General features: G+C 44.1%; 1 protein-coding gene across 1 annotated transcript in view; it reads right to left on the reverse strand.

The window, feature by feature from the left end:
* UBE2D3 (ubiquitin conjugating enzyme E2 D3) overlaps positions 1–16,346 on the reverse strand; it is a gene marked incomplete at its 5' end in the record, with an annotated part of 35,170 nt that overhangs the window by 18,353 nt on the left and 471 nt on the right. The window contains one exon of the mRNA XM_082051201.1: positions 2,778–3,509. Within this exon, the coding sequence (XP_081907327.1) occupies positions 2,778–3,509 (732 nt within the window). The remainder of the gene's footprint in view (positions 1–2,777; positions 3,510–16,346) is intronic.

Here is a 16,346-nt window from a genome sequence, read left to right on the forward strand (position 1 = left end):
AGTTCATAAATCAACATCAATTTGTTCCATTGCCTTTAAGATAATTTGGGAAAAAAAAAAATCATCTTCATGAAAGGAAAGAGTTAAAATTAAGATGTAGGCTCACATTATTCCTTGGCAAAAGCACTTACTTGTTATACTAAAATAACTGCCACTCGTGCAGTGCAAGTCATATCAATAAAAGCAGAGTTTTGCCAATCGAATGCAGGCTGCCCTCAGGGCAGATGGCACAGATGCAATGAGTTCCAACATAACATAAATCATACTGGGACTGGCTATGTACCTGTCAACTACTTCATTTTGAACAGAGCTTTATGAAGGGTGTTTCAGAAGTAGAAGACCGAACACATAAAATGTGAATACTCATGTGCTTTCATTTCCAACCCAAAAGTAGAATTTGCCAGTTTTGTTTTAAGTAGTGGTTGTATTCTGAATGTGCACCATACTTCAGATTAAACTTAGACACGCTGACACAGCCTGAAAGTCTGATTCACCTAATATAATAAAAAAATCTATTCTGCTTGATACACCAAGTCCACGAAGAGGTAGTTGGCCACACAAACCGAAAATACTTTTGACGGTGCATTTGCGATGTCATTTGCTGCAGGAGACAATGAATTCCAGCCCTGACAGGTAATACCACAAGTCAGACTAACCAGCTATGTGTGATTACAATGTTCTGAGGTCCCGGTCTCTCTTTAGCCTGTTCTGATCTAGTGCCAACAACATACTACAAGGAAGCAAGGAGTTTCAAGGTCTGATTGTGACCTTACGGTTGGAAAACAGGGGATCCCACCTCACTGGGGACAGAGTGCCATTCTCTGGCTTTACCGGTTGGCAAGACCAAAATCTAAATCCATGACTACCTTGTTACAAAATAGGCCCTGCTATTTTTGGATTTCAGCCTCAATCCGAGTAAACATTCATATCGGAAGCCATGCTTGGGAAGAGAGCAACTTGCAAGCAATAGTTTCAGTTTAGCAAAACATCACCATTTTGACTTTCCAAACTGGCAAATACAAAATCAAAACTGTAAACTCTATGTGAATTTGGAAGCATGTCTTGTAGCACGGTGTGATCAAACTGATTAAAAATAGCACCTTAAAAACAACACACACACAAAAACACCACAAGAACCCTTGCCCAACCGTCTCACCAAGCCTAAACTCTACACTGGGTAAAGGAAGGAAGAAGTTTGCTACTACACAGTGCCAGAGAGCGCAAGGACCAACGCAGGACAAGAGGCTGCTCACAACAGGCCAAAACCTTGAAGTCAAAGAGCGACCTTATTGATTGAAGAGTCATGCTGAATCGTTTTAAGGCTGTGACCACCAGATGACTGTGTAAGTGGGGGTTTGCCTTGGTTTATATCTGACAACAAATTCTTACCTGCGGTGCCTGAATGTGTTTCATAAGCACGAGCTGATGACAAAGCATACCAGGGAGTACCCTAGCTGTGCTTCAACTCAAGTGATATCATCCGCTAGCACAGGGGAACAAGTTCTGATGGCAGATTCAAAAGGAATTGTTCTGAAATTCCTGTGATAATGCAGCCGTAATTCAAAGACAATTCACTCAGCTAGCACTAATCCGCAACAGATTTCAAATTTTCAGGGATAACAGAGCTATCCTTTCACTAATAAATTATAAACGGCCCCCTCTTGATTAAAATATGCCCACAAGAGATGGGATGTTACAGGAAGACTAGTAGGTGGCAAACTTCACACGCTGCCTATAAAAGGTGTTTTGTGCACCCAAGTTTAGTTCACCAATTCCAGGACACACCGACTTTCTGCCATCTTGGCAGAGGTGACCAAGAAAACTCCTCTCAGCTCTAGAAACACGTAAGTGCTCCACGTAGCTCGCGTAGGAGCGCAGACCAACAGCGACTTCCCGGCAACGCCACCGCGATTACACCCGCCGAGAAACCCTCCGGCTGCCCCAGCGCAACCTCACGTCGGGAGCCTTTTTTTCCCCCCCCGGGAGAGGCTTTAAAACAAAAAAGGCGAACCCCCCCCTTTCATCACCTCGGCATTTTTTCCGAGTTAGCCGCGAAGTTGCTCCACCCGGCCCCGATTGTGCAACGCGGGGCGCGCTCCCGCCCGGCGCGGGGGGCGAGGGCGGCGGGAGGGCCGAGCCGGGCCCGGGGTGCAAGGGGAGGAAGGCGGGGAGAGGATGATGGCACCGCGGCAGCTGCTCCGGAGCCGAGGAGAGAGCGGAGTGTGTGCGCGTTTGTGTCATGTTATTGCAGAAAGCGAGAGATCCCGGAAAGAGCCCGAACCAGGCGAACCCGCCGCCATCTTACAATGCGGGAAAGAAGTTCCACGGCAGAGGGGAGCGAGCGGCCCGACAGGCCGGCTGCCCGTCCCGGGGAGAGCCGCGATGGGACACAACCCGCGTCCGGCACACACGGAGCGGCACCATCCGGGCCGGCCGGCGGCGGGGGAGCGGCGGCGGCGACGCCACAGCCGCCCCGGGTTGCGCTGACATTTCGGTGTCTCCGGGAGACAGGAGCGGCGCCGCCCGCGCCCCGGGCCCGACCGAGCCCCCCGCTTCGCCCTCCGGCCGCCGAGGTTCCAGGCCCAGCCCCGGGGAGAGCGGCCTCACCGCCCGGGCCAGGCCGCGGCCTCGCTCCGCCGACCTCCCGCCTCCCCTTCCCCCCCGCGCCGAGCCCGGAGCACCCACAGCCGTGCCCTTCTCCTCCCGGGCGGAGGAAAGCACAGAAATAAAGCAGAAACCCGAGCGGGGGAGGCCGCAGGAGCAGCCCCGGCGCTCACCTTGTTGATGCGTTTGAGCGCCATTGTGTGCGAGTGCCGCCGCCGGGCCCGTCTGTGCGCCGCGGTGACTCCGCGCTCCGCTCCGAGGGGGGGCCGGCAGCGAGGGAGGGAGCAAGCGAGGAGGAGGGGGAGGAAGGCGGAGAGGGGGAGGGGGCAACTGCGCTTCTCCTTCCTCCGGAAACAGCCGCGGGGGGCGCCCGAGCGGCCGCGCAGAGGCGTGCGGGCAGCGAGCCGGGGAGCGCTCCGCCCGCCGCTGCCGTCACCGCCGGCAGGAGGAACGGGGTGTGGGGGAAAGCCGAGAGGCGCCGCCCGCCCGGGAGACAGGACGAGTGAGCCCAGCGCAGCCGGGCCCAGACGCCGCGGGAGGCGGAGCCGGCGGGAAGGGAAGGGAAGGGAAGGGCAGGACGGGGCGGGGCGGACACGCCGCCAGCAAAACCCCCCGGCGCGGGGCGGGTGGGAAACGGGGCGAGCGCCGGCCGCGCGCGCTGCGGCCCAACACCGCTGGAGGCGCGGGATGGTCTCGTGAGGGACAGGCGCCGGTGCCGCGCCGGCGGGAGGGGCCGGGGGAAGGAACGTTCTGGGGCTGCCCGCGGACACCCCGGGGAGGGCGGCGCCCCCGCGGTCCCGCTTCCTGCCGCCGCCCCAGCAGGACCGGCCGGCGGCTCCGCTGCGGCGGCGCGCGCCGCTGACGACAGCCACCGCCCTCCCACGAAATGGCGGCGGCGGCCGGATCTACATGTGTGAGCTGACGCGGCGGCGCGGTATCCCTCCGCGCGTTAATCGGCCCCGCGGCTGTCAGTCAGGTCCGGCGGGTGTTGAGGAGCGGGCTGGACTGTCCCGCATCGGGCCGCGCTGGGGACGGGGCATCGCCTGCCTCCGTGTTCGGCATCGGAGCAGCTTCCTTCGCGTCGCGGCCCCTGTTCCCGCGCCCGTCCGTGTGGCTGCGCGGCAGGCGGCTGGGAAGGGACTAATCAGGAGTTCTTCCGCCTGGGAGGCAGGACCGGCAGCGCTCTGTCACCCGCGGGGTGTGGGGGGCCTGGGCAAAGGCCAAGGGCTTTGCACCTGTCCCTGTGCTGCCAGTGATGCAGCCAAGGGTCCGCCTTTGCCCGGGACAGGAGCGACGAGGAGCTCAGGCCTGGTGCCTGAAACTTGGTTCTAGTTGCGTATGGACACATGCAACTAAACCAAAATGAGTTCCTCAGTGTATGGCAAAAACAACACCAGAGGGAAGACACAGTAACGTAGACTGTCAGCACAAGGGCCAGGGTCATCGATTCATCATTTTCATTTGCAGTGGTACCTTCTGTGACACTTGGAGCTCCTTGGGGGCTTTATTTTGTGCAGCACCGCTCTCAGCCAGGCTTTTTTTTCTCATAGTAATAAATCGTGTAGATTTATGCATAGTTGTGTACATTTAAGGACTCCTACTCCCATGAAGTACCAAGCAGAGCAGGCTTGGCAGACTGCCCTTGTCCTCTAATGAGGGGACAGACCATATTAATAAACGTGGCATTGGCTGCCCAGGGAGTATGGATACGTAATTAGTTAAACCCATTGCACTGAAACACGTCTGCATTCATTATAGTGCCTTAAATGCACTACTGTTAGTTTTCTTGCTATCTAGGATGCCAATTTTTGTCTGGAGAAAGCAGCATATTCAAAAAACCTGATTGTGCAATGAAGCTTGAGACTGGCCAGCAGTGAATTTGGGTAGCAATGCGCGCTCTTTTAAAGAATAATTTAAAAAGTATTACTGTGGTAGGACCGCCATGGTTTTTTAGCATTTGCATCGCATACAGGCTAGAGAGAAAACAATGCCGTGTACTTGTTATCTTTCTGTGATCACATCAACCATTTCTAGCAACTTCCTTGTGTAGTCTTCATTTTCTGCTTGTTGTTGTACTGAACAGCCTGTTCAGGAAGCGTAGGCCCAAACCATTTCATGAATGTTCTTATCATCTTTATCAAGAATATTGATGAAAACCACCTTGCTGTTGCTTGGCTGCTCTGGATTCCGGATGCTATTAAACTGCTCCAAATCACCAGCGTGTCCATCTTTCTGTCACAGAAACCTTCCTCTGCCTTGTAAATTGCTACAAACTTCTTGAACCTTTTATTTATTGTTTGTCATCTCAGGAGGCTTAGGTAATTAACAGTATTCCAGTTCTACATTCTTAATTATTATTTGAGGTTAATTACCTCTACTATGACTCTATATTAAGAGTTTTGATCTGGTTTGCGATTCACATTTTACCTTATAATGGAAGGAGTGAAGAACAGCACAAACACAGTTTAAAGTGTGTAATTTTCACTGCTAATTTAAGGCAACAGGAATTGTTAATGTGGTAAGTCAAGTTTTTGTTTGTGTGCCTTCCAACAGTTGCATGTTAAAATCAATATATCTGTTAGCATTTGACCCCAAATAGAATTTAAGATGTATTGGATAGCTCTTGTTTATGGCCATTGCTCAGAAACAGGTTTGTATATGTTGGTTTAGTAAGCCTGTATAGACAAACACTTTATTACACTCACTGGTCATTTTTTTAAACAAATCCGTCAATTTCAATACTTGCCTTTAAATACACTTGAGAAAATTAAAAAAAAACAATGACATATAGGATGAAAAAGAAGATGCACTCCCACAGTTCTGTGGCTATTTCTGCAAGTCACGGCTTGGAGAATGTTACACTCCTCAACCTCATCCCTTTTTCCTCAAATGGTGACGCAAAACTCATACATTTTCCCATCAGCTTCTGGAAATAAATAAACTCCATAGATTTTTTGCTTTAGTAGGAATACTCAGGCAAGTAAGGCCTCATAACCTTAATGTATGGATGTGCCATACTCAAAGAGTCTCTCACCTTTACCACATGCAGCAGGTGTACTCTGACGCTACTTGCACGGCTACCTCATGTAGTAATACAAAATACAAGAGTCATTTTGATGATGGTTACTGAATATGGGCATTGCAGCTTATTGCACAACTACCCTGTCTATTTGGGTTTGCTTCATTTTAATTCGATTTTTGAAGCTAATCCTCAGAAGTGGCTGACGAGAGGTATTAACCATGTCTAATCCTCAGATGGTGGTGAAGTTGGGTTAGATTTTCAGAGGCTTATTATGCAAAATAGCTCAATAGATGTGGCACGGTAATAAACAGTTTGCACAAAAACACTGAGAACAGACCAGCTCATTTGAACTCCATCTTTGAATTTTGTTTCCTTTTTCATGTACGGTGTTACAGAGCCCTGTACAGCGACGTGCTCGATAACCTCCAACGGCTGAATTCGCCAGTCTGTTTTTTCTGCTTTGTGATGGTCCAGCAGAGCAAGCACGAATGGAGATTGCTTGATATACTGTTCTAGAACTTCCCTCAGCATAGAGGGGACTTGAGGGAAAAGCAGCCCAGCCTTAGTTTAAAGGTTAGTGTAGCTTGCTTGCACATCAACGTCTGTTTTTCACTTCCACTTGCCTCAGACCAGCCATTTTAACATTTTGAGCATGCTCTTCTACCTGTCTTCAAAACAGGTGGAACAACTGAGCACCCTCAACACCAAGCAGCATTCCATACTGCGTCAGGACGCTTCGTCTATCGGAAAGGGAGAAACGAGGTGCAAAATGTTTCCAAAAAGATCTTTTTAGGAAAGAAAAAAGTTAGTTGGACAAAAAATGTTCTTCTTCTTAGTCCATCTGGTAGGTCGCTATTCTTGTTTGGAGGAGACAAAACACAACAGCTTCTGCTCCTGGAAAACAAAGCAACAACAACAACAACAGCTTCTCCCTGTTTGCATGTATTACCAGGCCTCAATTTTCTCTTCAGCATCCTGTCTGACTTGTTTTTCCTTTAATTATCATAAATCAAGCTTGCAGTCAAATCCCTCCTTAACGTGAGCTCAACTCACCGTATTGGGGACCCTTTTGATTCTCTGGAGACCACAAAGAGTAATATGACAGAAGAAAGCTGGTAAGATTATTCCAGTGGCTTTTTTTAACCCAACAAATAAAAAGGCTTAGTTCGCCAACCCAAGCGCCATTGCACGACAGTGAAAGAAAAGCAGGTTTGTGGATGTCACTGGATTCCACCTGATCAGCGTTTTAAATACCTGGGCCCATTGTGTCTCCTTCTGTTAGGAAGAAGAGGTAGCAAAACCCTTTCACATCTGGAGTCCAGCCCAAGATCAATGTGTTAGGCAGCAGCTAGCTTTCTAAGGAATATTAGATAAAAGGTAACTTTTTGTATTATATTACAACTTGGCAATTCTTCACCTCCCATTGTTTCTTCGACAGCTTTTCTGACATCTCACTGAAACAATTTCCAAGCTATTCTACATGTTTCCTTTGTATAGTACTGTTTTTGTCTCACTGCTATGTCATAGGGCAAAACACTGAGTCTCTACATTAATCCATTTTAAGTTTTTGCTGCTCTGCATAGGGAGTTGTAAGATCTAATGTTTAAGACCACATAGAAAAGCTTGAGTGCTTTGTTGAGTGATGGCATGCTAAGGTTTCATGGCTTGCACAAGGCCATGTGGGATTCACAAGAATATAAAGTACTTCAGTAACTTCCACTGACATCTACAGACCAAGTTTCTCCACAAAATCTCCCACTCTTTGGGATTTTGTTTAGCACTTCATTATTTAGCACCTTTTTAGCCTCATAGTTACAACAGTTTTCTTTCAGTTGAAGAAAATATTTTTCTTCTCTTGAAATCCTTATAGAAAATAAGAGCTAGTTTACAAGAAGTTTTGACAACATAAAATCTGTTATGTTATTTTCACAGACCTAAACAATTAAAACTCTGAAAGTTGCTACTGGATATTTATTAGTATTCATCCAGAGTACTCATTTTTTTTCCCAGCAAACCCCCCATTTGATCTAAATGAAAAAGAGATTCAAGTCAGCAGCAGTTTGTGTCAACAAGAATGTTGTTCATTTTCCGTGCTGATTCAGCCCTATGGATATTGAAGCATGAAACTCACATGAGCATGTGCACGGTGTAATTATGATGCCAGTTTTGAAAAATGAGAAGTTTTGTTGACATGCATTTACTAACTACCTTTGTTTTGTTCTTTCGTATGAATTCTTTACATTCCTGAATAAACATAGATAATATATACATACACATCAAAATAGCATCTTACAATAGGGGTGCGAAGCTCTGAGCAATTAGTCATAGCTATTAAAGTAACACAGGCTGAATTCAGCAGGTGAAACCCCTCTCTGGACCAAATCTGAGTTGTATCAATTTCAGTAGGCCAGGGTACATCAGTTGGTGATCTCAAAAAGCTGTTTAATGGTGACCCACTTTACCCTTTCCTTTTGGAGGTGGTTGCTTTCCTTGTTATACCTGTTTTTTGGCCCCTCAGGCTGCCGTCACACTGCGCGCTAAGTCTGGAGGACGTACACTGTTACCGAAAACGACCAAGGTCTTATGGCAATTTTCAGCACTACTTCATTTGGCCTATTGTGTTTACCAAAGGAGACACCAAAGGCCTCTCTGAAACGCCTTCAAGATACGTCTGTTTTAATTACTTGGATGGAATTGATTACTAGTCAGATTTGGACCATTCTAGTTTGGTTGCTCCTCCAAGGCTTGTTCCAGAATGCAAATGTACTAAGCAAACCACAACCTTTGAGCAGTGTTTGGGTTTAACAAATGATTTGATCAGCATACCTAATACACTATGAGAATTGCCAATCCAGATAAAATGTTAACGATTAAAGTTAATTATTCAAGCAGGCTAGCTAAACTTATTGTTATACTGAAGTATTGTAGAACATCCTCTCTCTCCTTCCCTCTCTGGTTCTGTTTTATATAAAATAATGCTATGTTTCCCTGGGGAAATTATTACCTAGTCTTGTAGATGGTAGTGGCTTAAAAGTTTGATGCTGTATTGACATATTTAAAATAATGATTTAAGTAAATAAGAAAGTCCATAGAAATACTTCAGGGTTTGTTTGTTTGTTTGTTTTGTTTGTCTTTGAACTGACAGGAGTAGATGTATATACAGGAGTATATGACCATGTATTTAACTAGCCAACTATCATGGGGTACTAAGAGTCATTTCACTTTTCCTTTTGTCCTTTTGAGCAACCTCATCTTTAAAGATCTGGTTGATCTTTTCTGGTTTTGGTATGCCCCAGTTCACCATAAGATGTCCAAGAGCTTGCTTAGACCTCAAATATCCAGGTAATTACAGCCAAATATATCTCGTTGAAGGCAGGAAGAGTATTCCTGTTTGTTGTCGTACTGTAATTCAGGAAATATTGCTGATTACTCTAAATCACCGAGGCTGAAATTAGTCAGTTATTACACTGTTCTTCATTATGGTTAGAGGGTGGATCGGGGCAGTATTTCTGAGAGGGTGGGTTGTGACACACATGGTAGTCATGAAACATGGCCAGATGTTGGCAAGTTGTTGGAAATTTTGCAAATTATAAAGCAAAGGCAACTTAGCTTCTGTACTCCTGGCAACCTCTATTTTCCAAGGTCAAGCATGCTTTTCAGCCTTTCAAGAAATATCACATAGATTTGTCACTTTTACAAGCAATAGATTCATTTTTATAAAGAAAATGAGGGCTGCATTTTTTTTCCTTTGGTTAATGGGACATCATCTTAAAAAAAAGCAATGAACCAAACTAAAAAATCCTGAGAAATACTGGCTTAAGGAGTTAGTAGTGGGATCTAAGTTACTATTTTTTTCAGTCATAGTGATTTAAATTCAAATTAACAGGGAAAAAGATAATTTCTTAGTCATTCCTGACTATTTTGTGGCCTCTTTTAAATGATTTTATGATCTCTGTTTAGCTCCCATGTTAGAAAAACAAACACTGCTGCAGTTAGGTATGGAGGACTCAGGTACTTGGAAACTAAATGATAGCCTTAGCCTTACATTGTTCAGGATATTTGACAGGATCAAACCATATTGGACTGGCAGTTTGAGTGACTATGTGCAGAATAAATTTCTACTGTACCCATTTTCTGAATAATCAGAACATTTCTGTCCCTGAAACTGTCAAAATAACTCACATGAAAATGTAAAAAAAACCTGAATAAAAATAATTTCATTCCTCTTGGGGAAGAAGTTTAGAATGTTCTCAAGCATCTTAATAAATTAGCTACAGACACCTATGATGACTAATTTTCAATAAAAGACTTTCTGCTCTAAAAAATGAGGGACTAGCATCTTTTCCTAGTTTCTGATAGCACTCTCCTAGCACGTTGTTCGAGACGAATGCCTCTTAACTACCATGTACTTATTTTTCATTTATTTTTTACCTTTCAAAGTCATTAGGCTTACATTTCTTGTAAAATAAGTTCTGTAAGCTTTGAGGTGATGTATCTTACTTTTTGTGTTCCTTGCTTTCTCTGCTGATTCAAAGGCAAAAAAGAAATCAATTGTAAAGAAATGTATTTATAGAACTACCAGCTCTCTGTACTGGGGTGAAGTGCAGAATTTATGCAAAATTCTGGCAATATCTCGAAAAGTGAGGAAGTAACTTACAAATCTTCTAGAGAATAGCCAGCTACGTAGATCTGAAAGTGCACTGTGGTATAGCTGACCTGCAGTCCAGAGGACAGGGAGTGCCTAGAAAATATAAAGAAGAAAAAGCATTACTAAGACAGCCATAAAATATGTTATGTTAATCTTATTTACCTCCTGTAGTACTGTTCCATGTGGCTGCCTTGTGATCGAGACAGCCACTTTTTCCCTGCTTTCATCTCCATCCGTTAAACAAATACTTGTTGCCTGAAATGGAAGAGGCATGGTGGCTGGGTTTTGGTTTTGTTTTGTTGGTTTGGGCTGTTTGGTTGGCTTTGTGGTTTTCTTTTTTCCCCTTCTCTTTATTCTTGTGAGGTGACAGAGGAGTGCGGGTTACTGTCAGTGCCAGACCTGGCTAACCTTGAAAAGGGGAGACAGGCTCAGAAATCTCCACCGTGCTGTTGTTACACAGCAGCCTGAGGAGCAATGATAAAGTGCTGGTTTACTGCGGTGTCAGTGGGCACTGTGACACAGGAAGAACTTAAGAGCAGAGTGCAGTCATATTGCAGAGATCGTGCGCTCTCTGCTCAGCAGGGGAAGCCGGTAGTTTTTCCGTGCTATAATTAGCCACTGCCAACGAGTGCACATTGCGTCACAGGAATTAGTTTTGTGGCATTCTCACCTTTGCCTTCCAAAATGAAGTATCTTTCAGTGATAGCTATTATGCCAAAGGAGTAAAGTACTAAGGGAACAAATATACCTTTAGTTGCCTGGTGAAAGATACTCAGTCTTCACTAATAGCAAAGATTGATGCCGTTTTAAAGGGAATGGTGAGTGATCCGCTGCTGAAAATATATTGACAGATATATAGCTTATTTTCCCTGGAATTCCCATCATAAGAGAGCGGCTTGTAGTGTTTGGATAGTGGTTTTAGTTCACATCTGTTCATTTAGCAGCATGTACTTGCCAGATTGTGTCGGCTTTGTCCTCTGTAGGTCCCTTAGTGTAGGAAAGGATGGATCTGTTTTCCATCACTGCAGCTTCCTCACAGGTGACCATCTGTGGATTTTGCAGCCCGGTTTATTGCAACAAACCAGGCAGAACCTGCCACAAATCAGTAACGTATCTGGTATTTGATGGACATATTAGTGAATCCTAAGGATACTTGTTCTGATTTAAGTAAAACTGTTATGAATTAGCGACTCCCTGGAAGCCAATAAAGTTCCAAATCTGTGCAAGTCTGTGTGGAACCAGCAATCGGATCGATTGGATCCTCCTGAGCAGCACATATCCAATGAGCTACCTAATGCGGGTGGAAAAATTGGATGATTCATGTAATGGGTCAAAATTGAAAACTCTTTGCAATATTATATCTACTGCATGTTTCCTTGTGTATCCTTAGTGTTACTTGACTGATGGTACTTACCATAGTTTCCTGTCATACAACTTGTTACTTTCTGTGCTTTAAATAAAGGCAGTTGAAATCAGTAACTTAGTGTAACTGAGTGGATATTCAGTTTCTCCTTGTGTTATTTCTGCAAACATTATAGAAACCACTACTATGGACCAGTTCTAGCCACTGCATAAAAAGACATTTCTGGTTGGAAAAAGCACATAATGTAAGTAGAATGTAACCGAACTTTATCTGGGGATATCTAGGATGTTAACACTGAATACTGAATACACCTATTTTTTCTTGAGTTGGGGTTTTCTTCAACTTTGTTTCATAACCAACTCATGCATAACATTTTCCACTCCCCAGCAGTAGTAATCAGAAAAAAGAAATTAAAATGTTAAACCTGTGGCTGAGAGATGGTGCTTTTCTTTAATAGATAAAACCAGTGTCTACTGCTCTGTTTTCTCATGCACAAAGTTGCCACATTGGAACTTTATCCTGTTCTTAGAAATCTTGCCATTTTTCTTTACATTCCTGTTTTCATTCTTCTCACAAATGCATTCAGTACAATCTGTGACAACAAATAGCATTCTAAGCCACGGGGAATTTTAGAATTCAACAATAATATATGCTATTTTTAGAACACTGCAGTTACTTAAACAATTAAAATAGTACCAGCTTTCAAAACATAATAGTTATGTTGTAAAATTATTGGGCATTAGTTAGGTTAGAAAGTAATATCATGCTAATTTAGTAGTAATTTTATAAGATTAAAATTATGCTATCACAAAATTACCCTGTTGATTCTATCATAAATGTGATTTGTTTCCTTAAAACTCATTTTTCTCATGAACACTTTGCCCACCACAGAATAGTAGTAGATCTTTCCAATAAACACCAGCAGAAGGCACTTAAGGTGCCAGATCTCAGAGTCAAGTGAAACCACGACAATCTCAGCTTTCTGCTAAAGGCAGCTGAGCCTTTGGATGTACAAGTAGGAAATGAAACCCTAACCTGCACGCAATGCAATTGCAACTTGCTTACAATGTTCATAAGCATAAAATAGAGGAAAGTGACCTTATAGATATGGCCTTATGCCAGTCTCCTGATTTTTTGAGATTCAGTTATTTAATATTTGGGTGTTGACAGTGCTGCATAACTAACTGATGGAGACATTGTATGTAATGAATCACAGTTCCTCCAGCCCTTCTGGGGTGTCATGATTTTGCTTGCTTTTGGGGAAGTGTAAGAGACAGAGAGCTTTGTGTACAGCAGGAACAACAGCTAATCAAACCCCATTGTAAAATGATTCTATGAATACAAAGGGAGAGATGTAGCTTCCTCCTAGACAGGGGCTTGTGTTTGCTGATCACAGAGGCCAGCTCTTTGGTGACAGGATAGTTTTTAGTTGACAACAGTATTTTGCCTGCTGCAGTGATTGTTCCAGGCACTCAATATGGAAAATGGCAATGCCAATTCCAAGAAAATGGTTTTAACAACATGAGACACCCGGTTGGTAGAAAAGCTCATTACCATGAAAGAGTACTGAGCAAATTACTGTGCTACTTAGGCTTGTTTCAGAGATGGAAGGACTGTGTGTCTGCTGCCTCAGCACCTTTCATCTTTTAGCCTTACTGGTATGTACTTGGTAAAAGAAAAGAAATAAATATAATGTATAAATATTTTTTTTTCCTTTGCAAATCTAGACACTATTATTTCATTTTACAGCTGAATTAAAGGCACAGGGAAATTAAGCACATTTTGAAGGGTAACTAGAGAAGGAACACAACCAGCTTCTTCTTACCTATGCCCAGTCTGTTGGACCAGGACCAACCAGCTTGTGGATGCTGAGGGCAACTCTTATTTCTACAGCAAGCCGGACCAATGCAGCTGTGTTCTAGTGACATTATGCTTGGCACAATAAGCTCCACCAAACATGATCTGCATCTGTACCACAAACTTTTCTACCATTCTCATCAAAGCATGCATAGTAGTAAGCTAATTGGATTGGTTCTCTTTTAGGCTCTGTTTTGAGAAATTCATGTGAAAGACCTGAGCTGGCACTAACTATGTAGATCTCTTCATGTGGGCTTCAAGCTCCATCTTATCTGTAATGTTCTTGCTACATGAAAAATCCCAATAATAGAGGATACCTACTGCTGAAAACAATGTTTCAGTATCAGTGACATAAGTTCTGTTCAAGCATCTATGTTTGAGCGTTTTCTGCTGTTATGTTTATTACAGCAAGTCTATAAATCCTACCCAATAGCAGAGTTTCAGTGGCCAAATTCAGCATGAAATGCACAAGCAGAAGCAATCTTTACTTTTTAACAGTTCAGTTAAAAGAAGCTAAATGTGCAAGAACAAATTGTTGCATATTCCTCTCCCCCAAAAAGACAGAAAATTTTCCAGCTATCCAACAGCACTTAAATTTGAAGCAAGGTTGAAAAGGATGCTGATAAAATCCTGAAGAAGCAATCTGCCTGTAGAATAAGAACATCCACATAGGGTGTTAAACATGTTGTAACAGAAGGAAGACAACTGCCTGGTAAATCTGATGCTGACTGATTTTAAGTTCTGACCTCATAACACGGTCCCTGAAGATAGAATACTGCGTAAAACCCCGTTCTCCTCTGCAGGACTGAGCAAGCCTGCAAGCTCACATTTTTCCCCTTAAGTCAAATAGGAAGTCTGCAGCCAAGTTGGAGAGTGAACATGCGTCTCCTGAGCCCCAGTTCAAACTGGATTTCTAAAAACCACCTTTTTGCCTCCCCTTCAGTTAATTATCTCATTCAGGCTTCATCTTCTTTATAGTTTTTTCCATAATCTATGACTTCAGCCTTTCATATACCAAAACCGTTCATCACTCATGTCAACTGACACCCACGCCGACAGGCAAGACGTGGTGAGAATAGTTCCTCTCTGCAACATGTGCAGATTTTCTAGCAGTGTGCTGAGTGGAGTGCTGATCAAAGGCAGCACAGCAGGACACAGGAGCTTCAGTGAAACGTCAGCTATGTTCCCAGTATCACAGCCAGCATCTAGAGAAGGCTGGAAGAGCAGAAGAAAGGGAGGAGGAGGAAAGGACAGAGGCTCTCAGCTTCAATGTGAAGTTGTTTGATTCAGGGCTGGAAGATTTGCCTTATGTATCTTCAGCCTTAAGTATTCTTGCCTCATAAAGTTCCACAAACAAGGTTACATCATGACATCTGATTTGTAATCTTTACAGAATAATCAAGCGTTTTGCTCTTTCATTATCTTGTCTAATAGCAGGCATTTGCCTACACAAGAAGGAATCATTTTAGGACATCAGACGTGGTCATTATAAGGATAAACTTAGGTGAGGCAGTGAACTAAGATACTCTGAGATCACAGGAATATTCTCACTAGCTGAAGAAGATGATTCATCAGGAAATGTTAACGTAGGGTCACAGGTAAAGTAATATTCAGGCCACAAGCAGAACAAGCTGGATTTGTTTGTCTTGAACCTTGCTTCCAGTATTTGTTTTTTTTTGCCTTGAGTCTTTATAGTGATTTTAACTTTTTGTTAAGATTATCCTGAATCGATCATTAATCCAAACTAGGGGAATAGATCTAGCACTCAATACAAGGCAAACATGACTGCTGAGTAGATTCAGCCAAAGACAGCCCAGTGAGTTCATCTGACTCAAGAAATGCAATAATCCCTCTTTCATTGCTTTGCTCAACCCTATTGACTTACCCCAAAACTTTTTAATTACCAATTCTGGGCTAGCAAGAGAAGTGCAGAGCTGATACGGGCAGACATGGTGTGGTTTCCATACGCTGAGAGAAGAAAGAGAACTGTGCTCCTGTCAAGACCACATAAGGAAGGAGATGCATCTTCTAGAAGGATTGCACTGCTTCAGCTTTCCTGAAATGCTCATGCTATGTCCTATACAATGTTAGCACTTGGTTGATTCACTCATGGTAGCAAAGCATCTTGAACCAAATGGTGTTGGACTTGTGACCAAGGCACGATGCAGGAATTTTCAGGTCTGGCAGGATTGTCTACATTGACCTGGAATAGCTGCCTATTTCCCATTCTTTCACCTGGCTACAAAGGGGTAATTTCCTATGCCAAAATGACCAGTCTCCTTGACACAAAAATGAAAGAAAATTAAATAACGCACTTGAGATACAGCTTGTTCTGTGTAAGCCATTGCCGAACATGAGGCATATGGGCCTCTCCCTGCAATATTAAACCTCTCAGCACTGACATTATCCCACCTCAGAAAAACTACGATCCATATGAAAAACATCACAGAATCACAGAATGTCGGGGATCGGAAGGGACCTGGAAAGCTCATCCAGTGCCATCCCCCCATGGAGCAGGAACACCCAGATGAGGTTACACAGGAAGGTGTCCAGGCGGGTTGGAATGTCTGCACAGAAGGAGACTCCACAACCCCCTGGGCAGCCTGGGCCAGGCTCTGCCACCCTCACTGAGAAGAAGTTTCCTCTCATATTTAAGTGGAACCTCCTGTGTTCCAGTTTGAACCCCTTACCCCTTGTCCTACCATTGGTTGTCACCGAGAAGAGCCTGGCTCCATCCTCCTGACACTCACCCTTCACATATTTATAAACATTAATGAGGTCGCCCCTCAGTCTCCTCTTCTCCAGCTCCAGAGCCCCAGCTCCCTCAGCCTTTCCTCACACGGGAGATGCTC

This window comes from Streptopelia decaocto (assembly GCF_964273445.1).
Source record: "Streptopelia decaocto genome assembly, chromosome: 4".
Classification (NCBI taxonomy): domain Eukaryota; kingdom Metazoa; phylum Chordata; class Aves; order Columbiformes; family Columbidae; genus Streptopelia; species Streptopelia decaocto.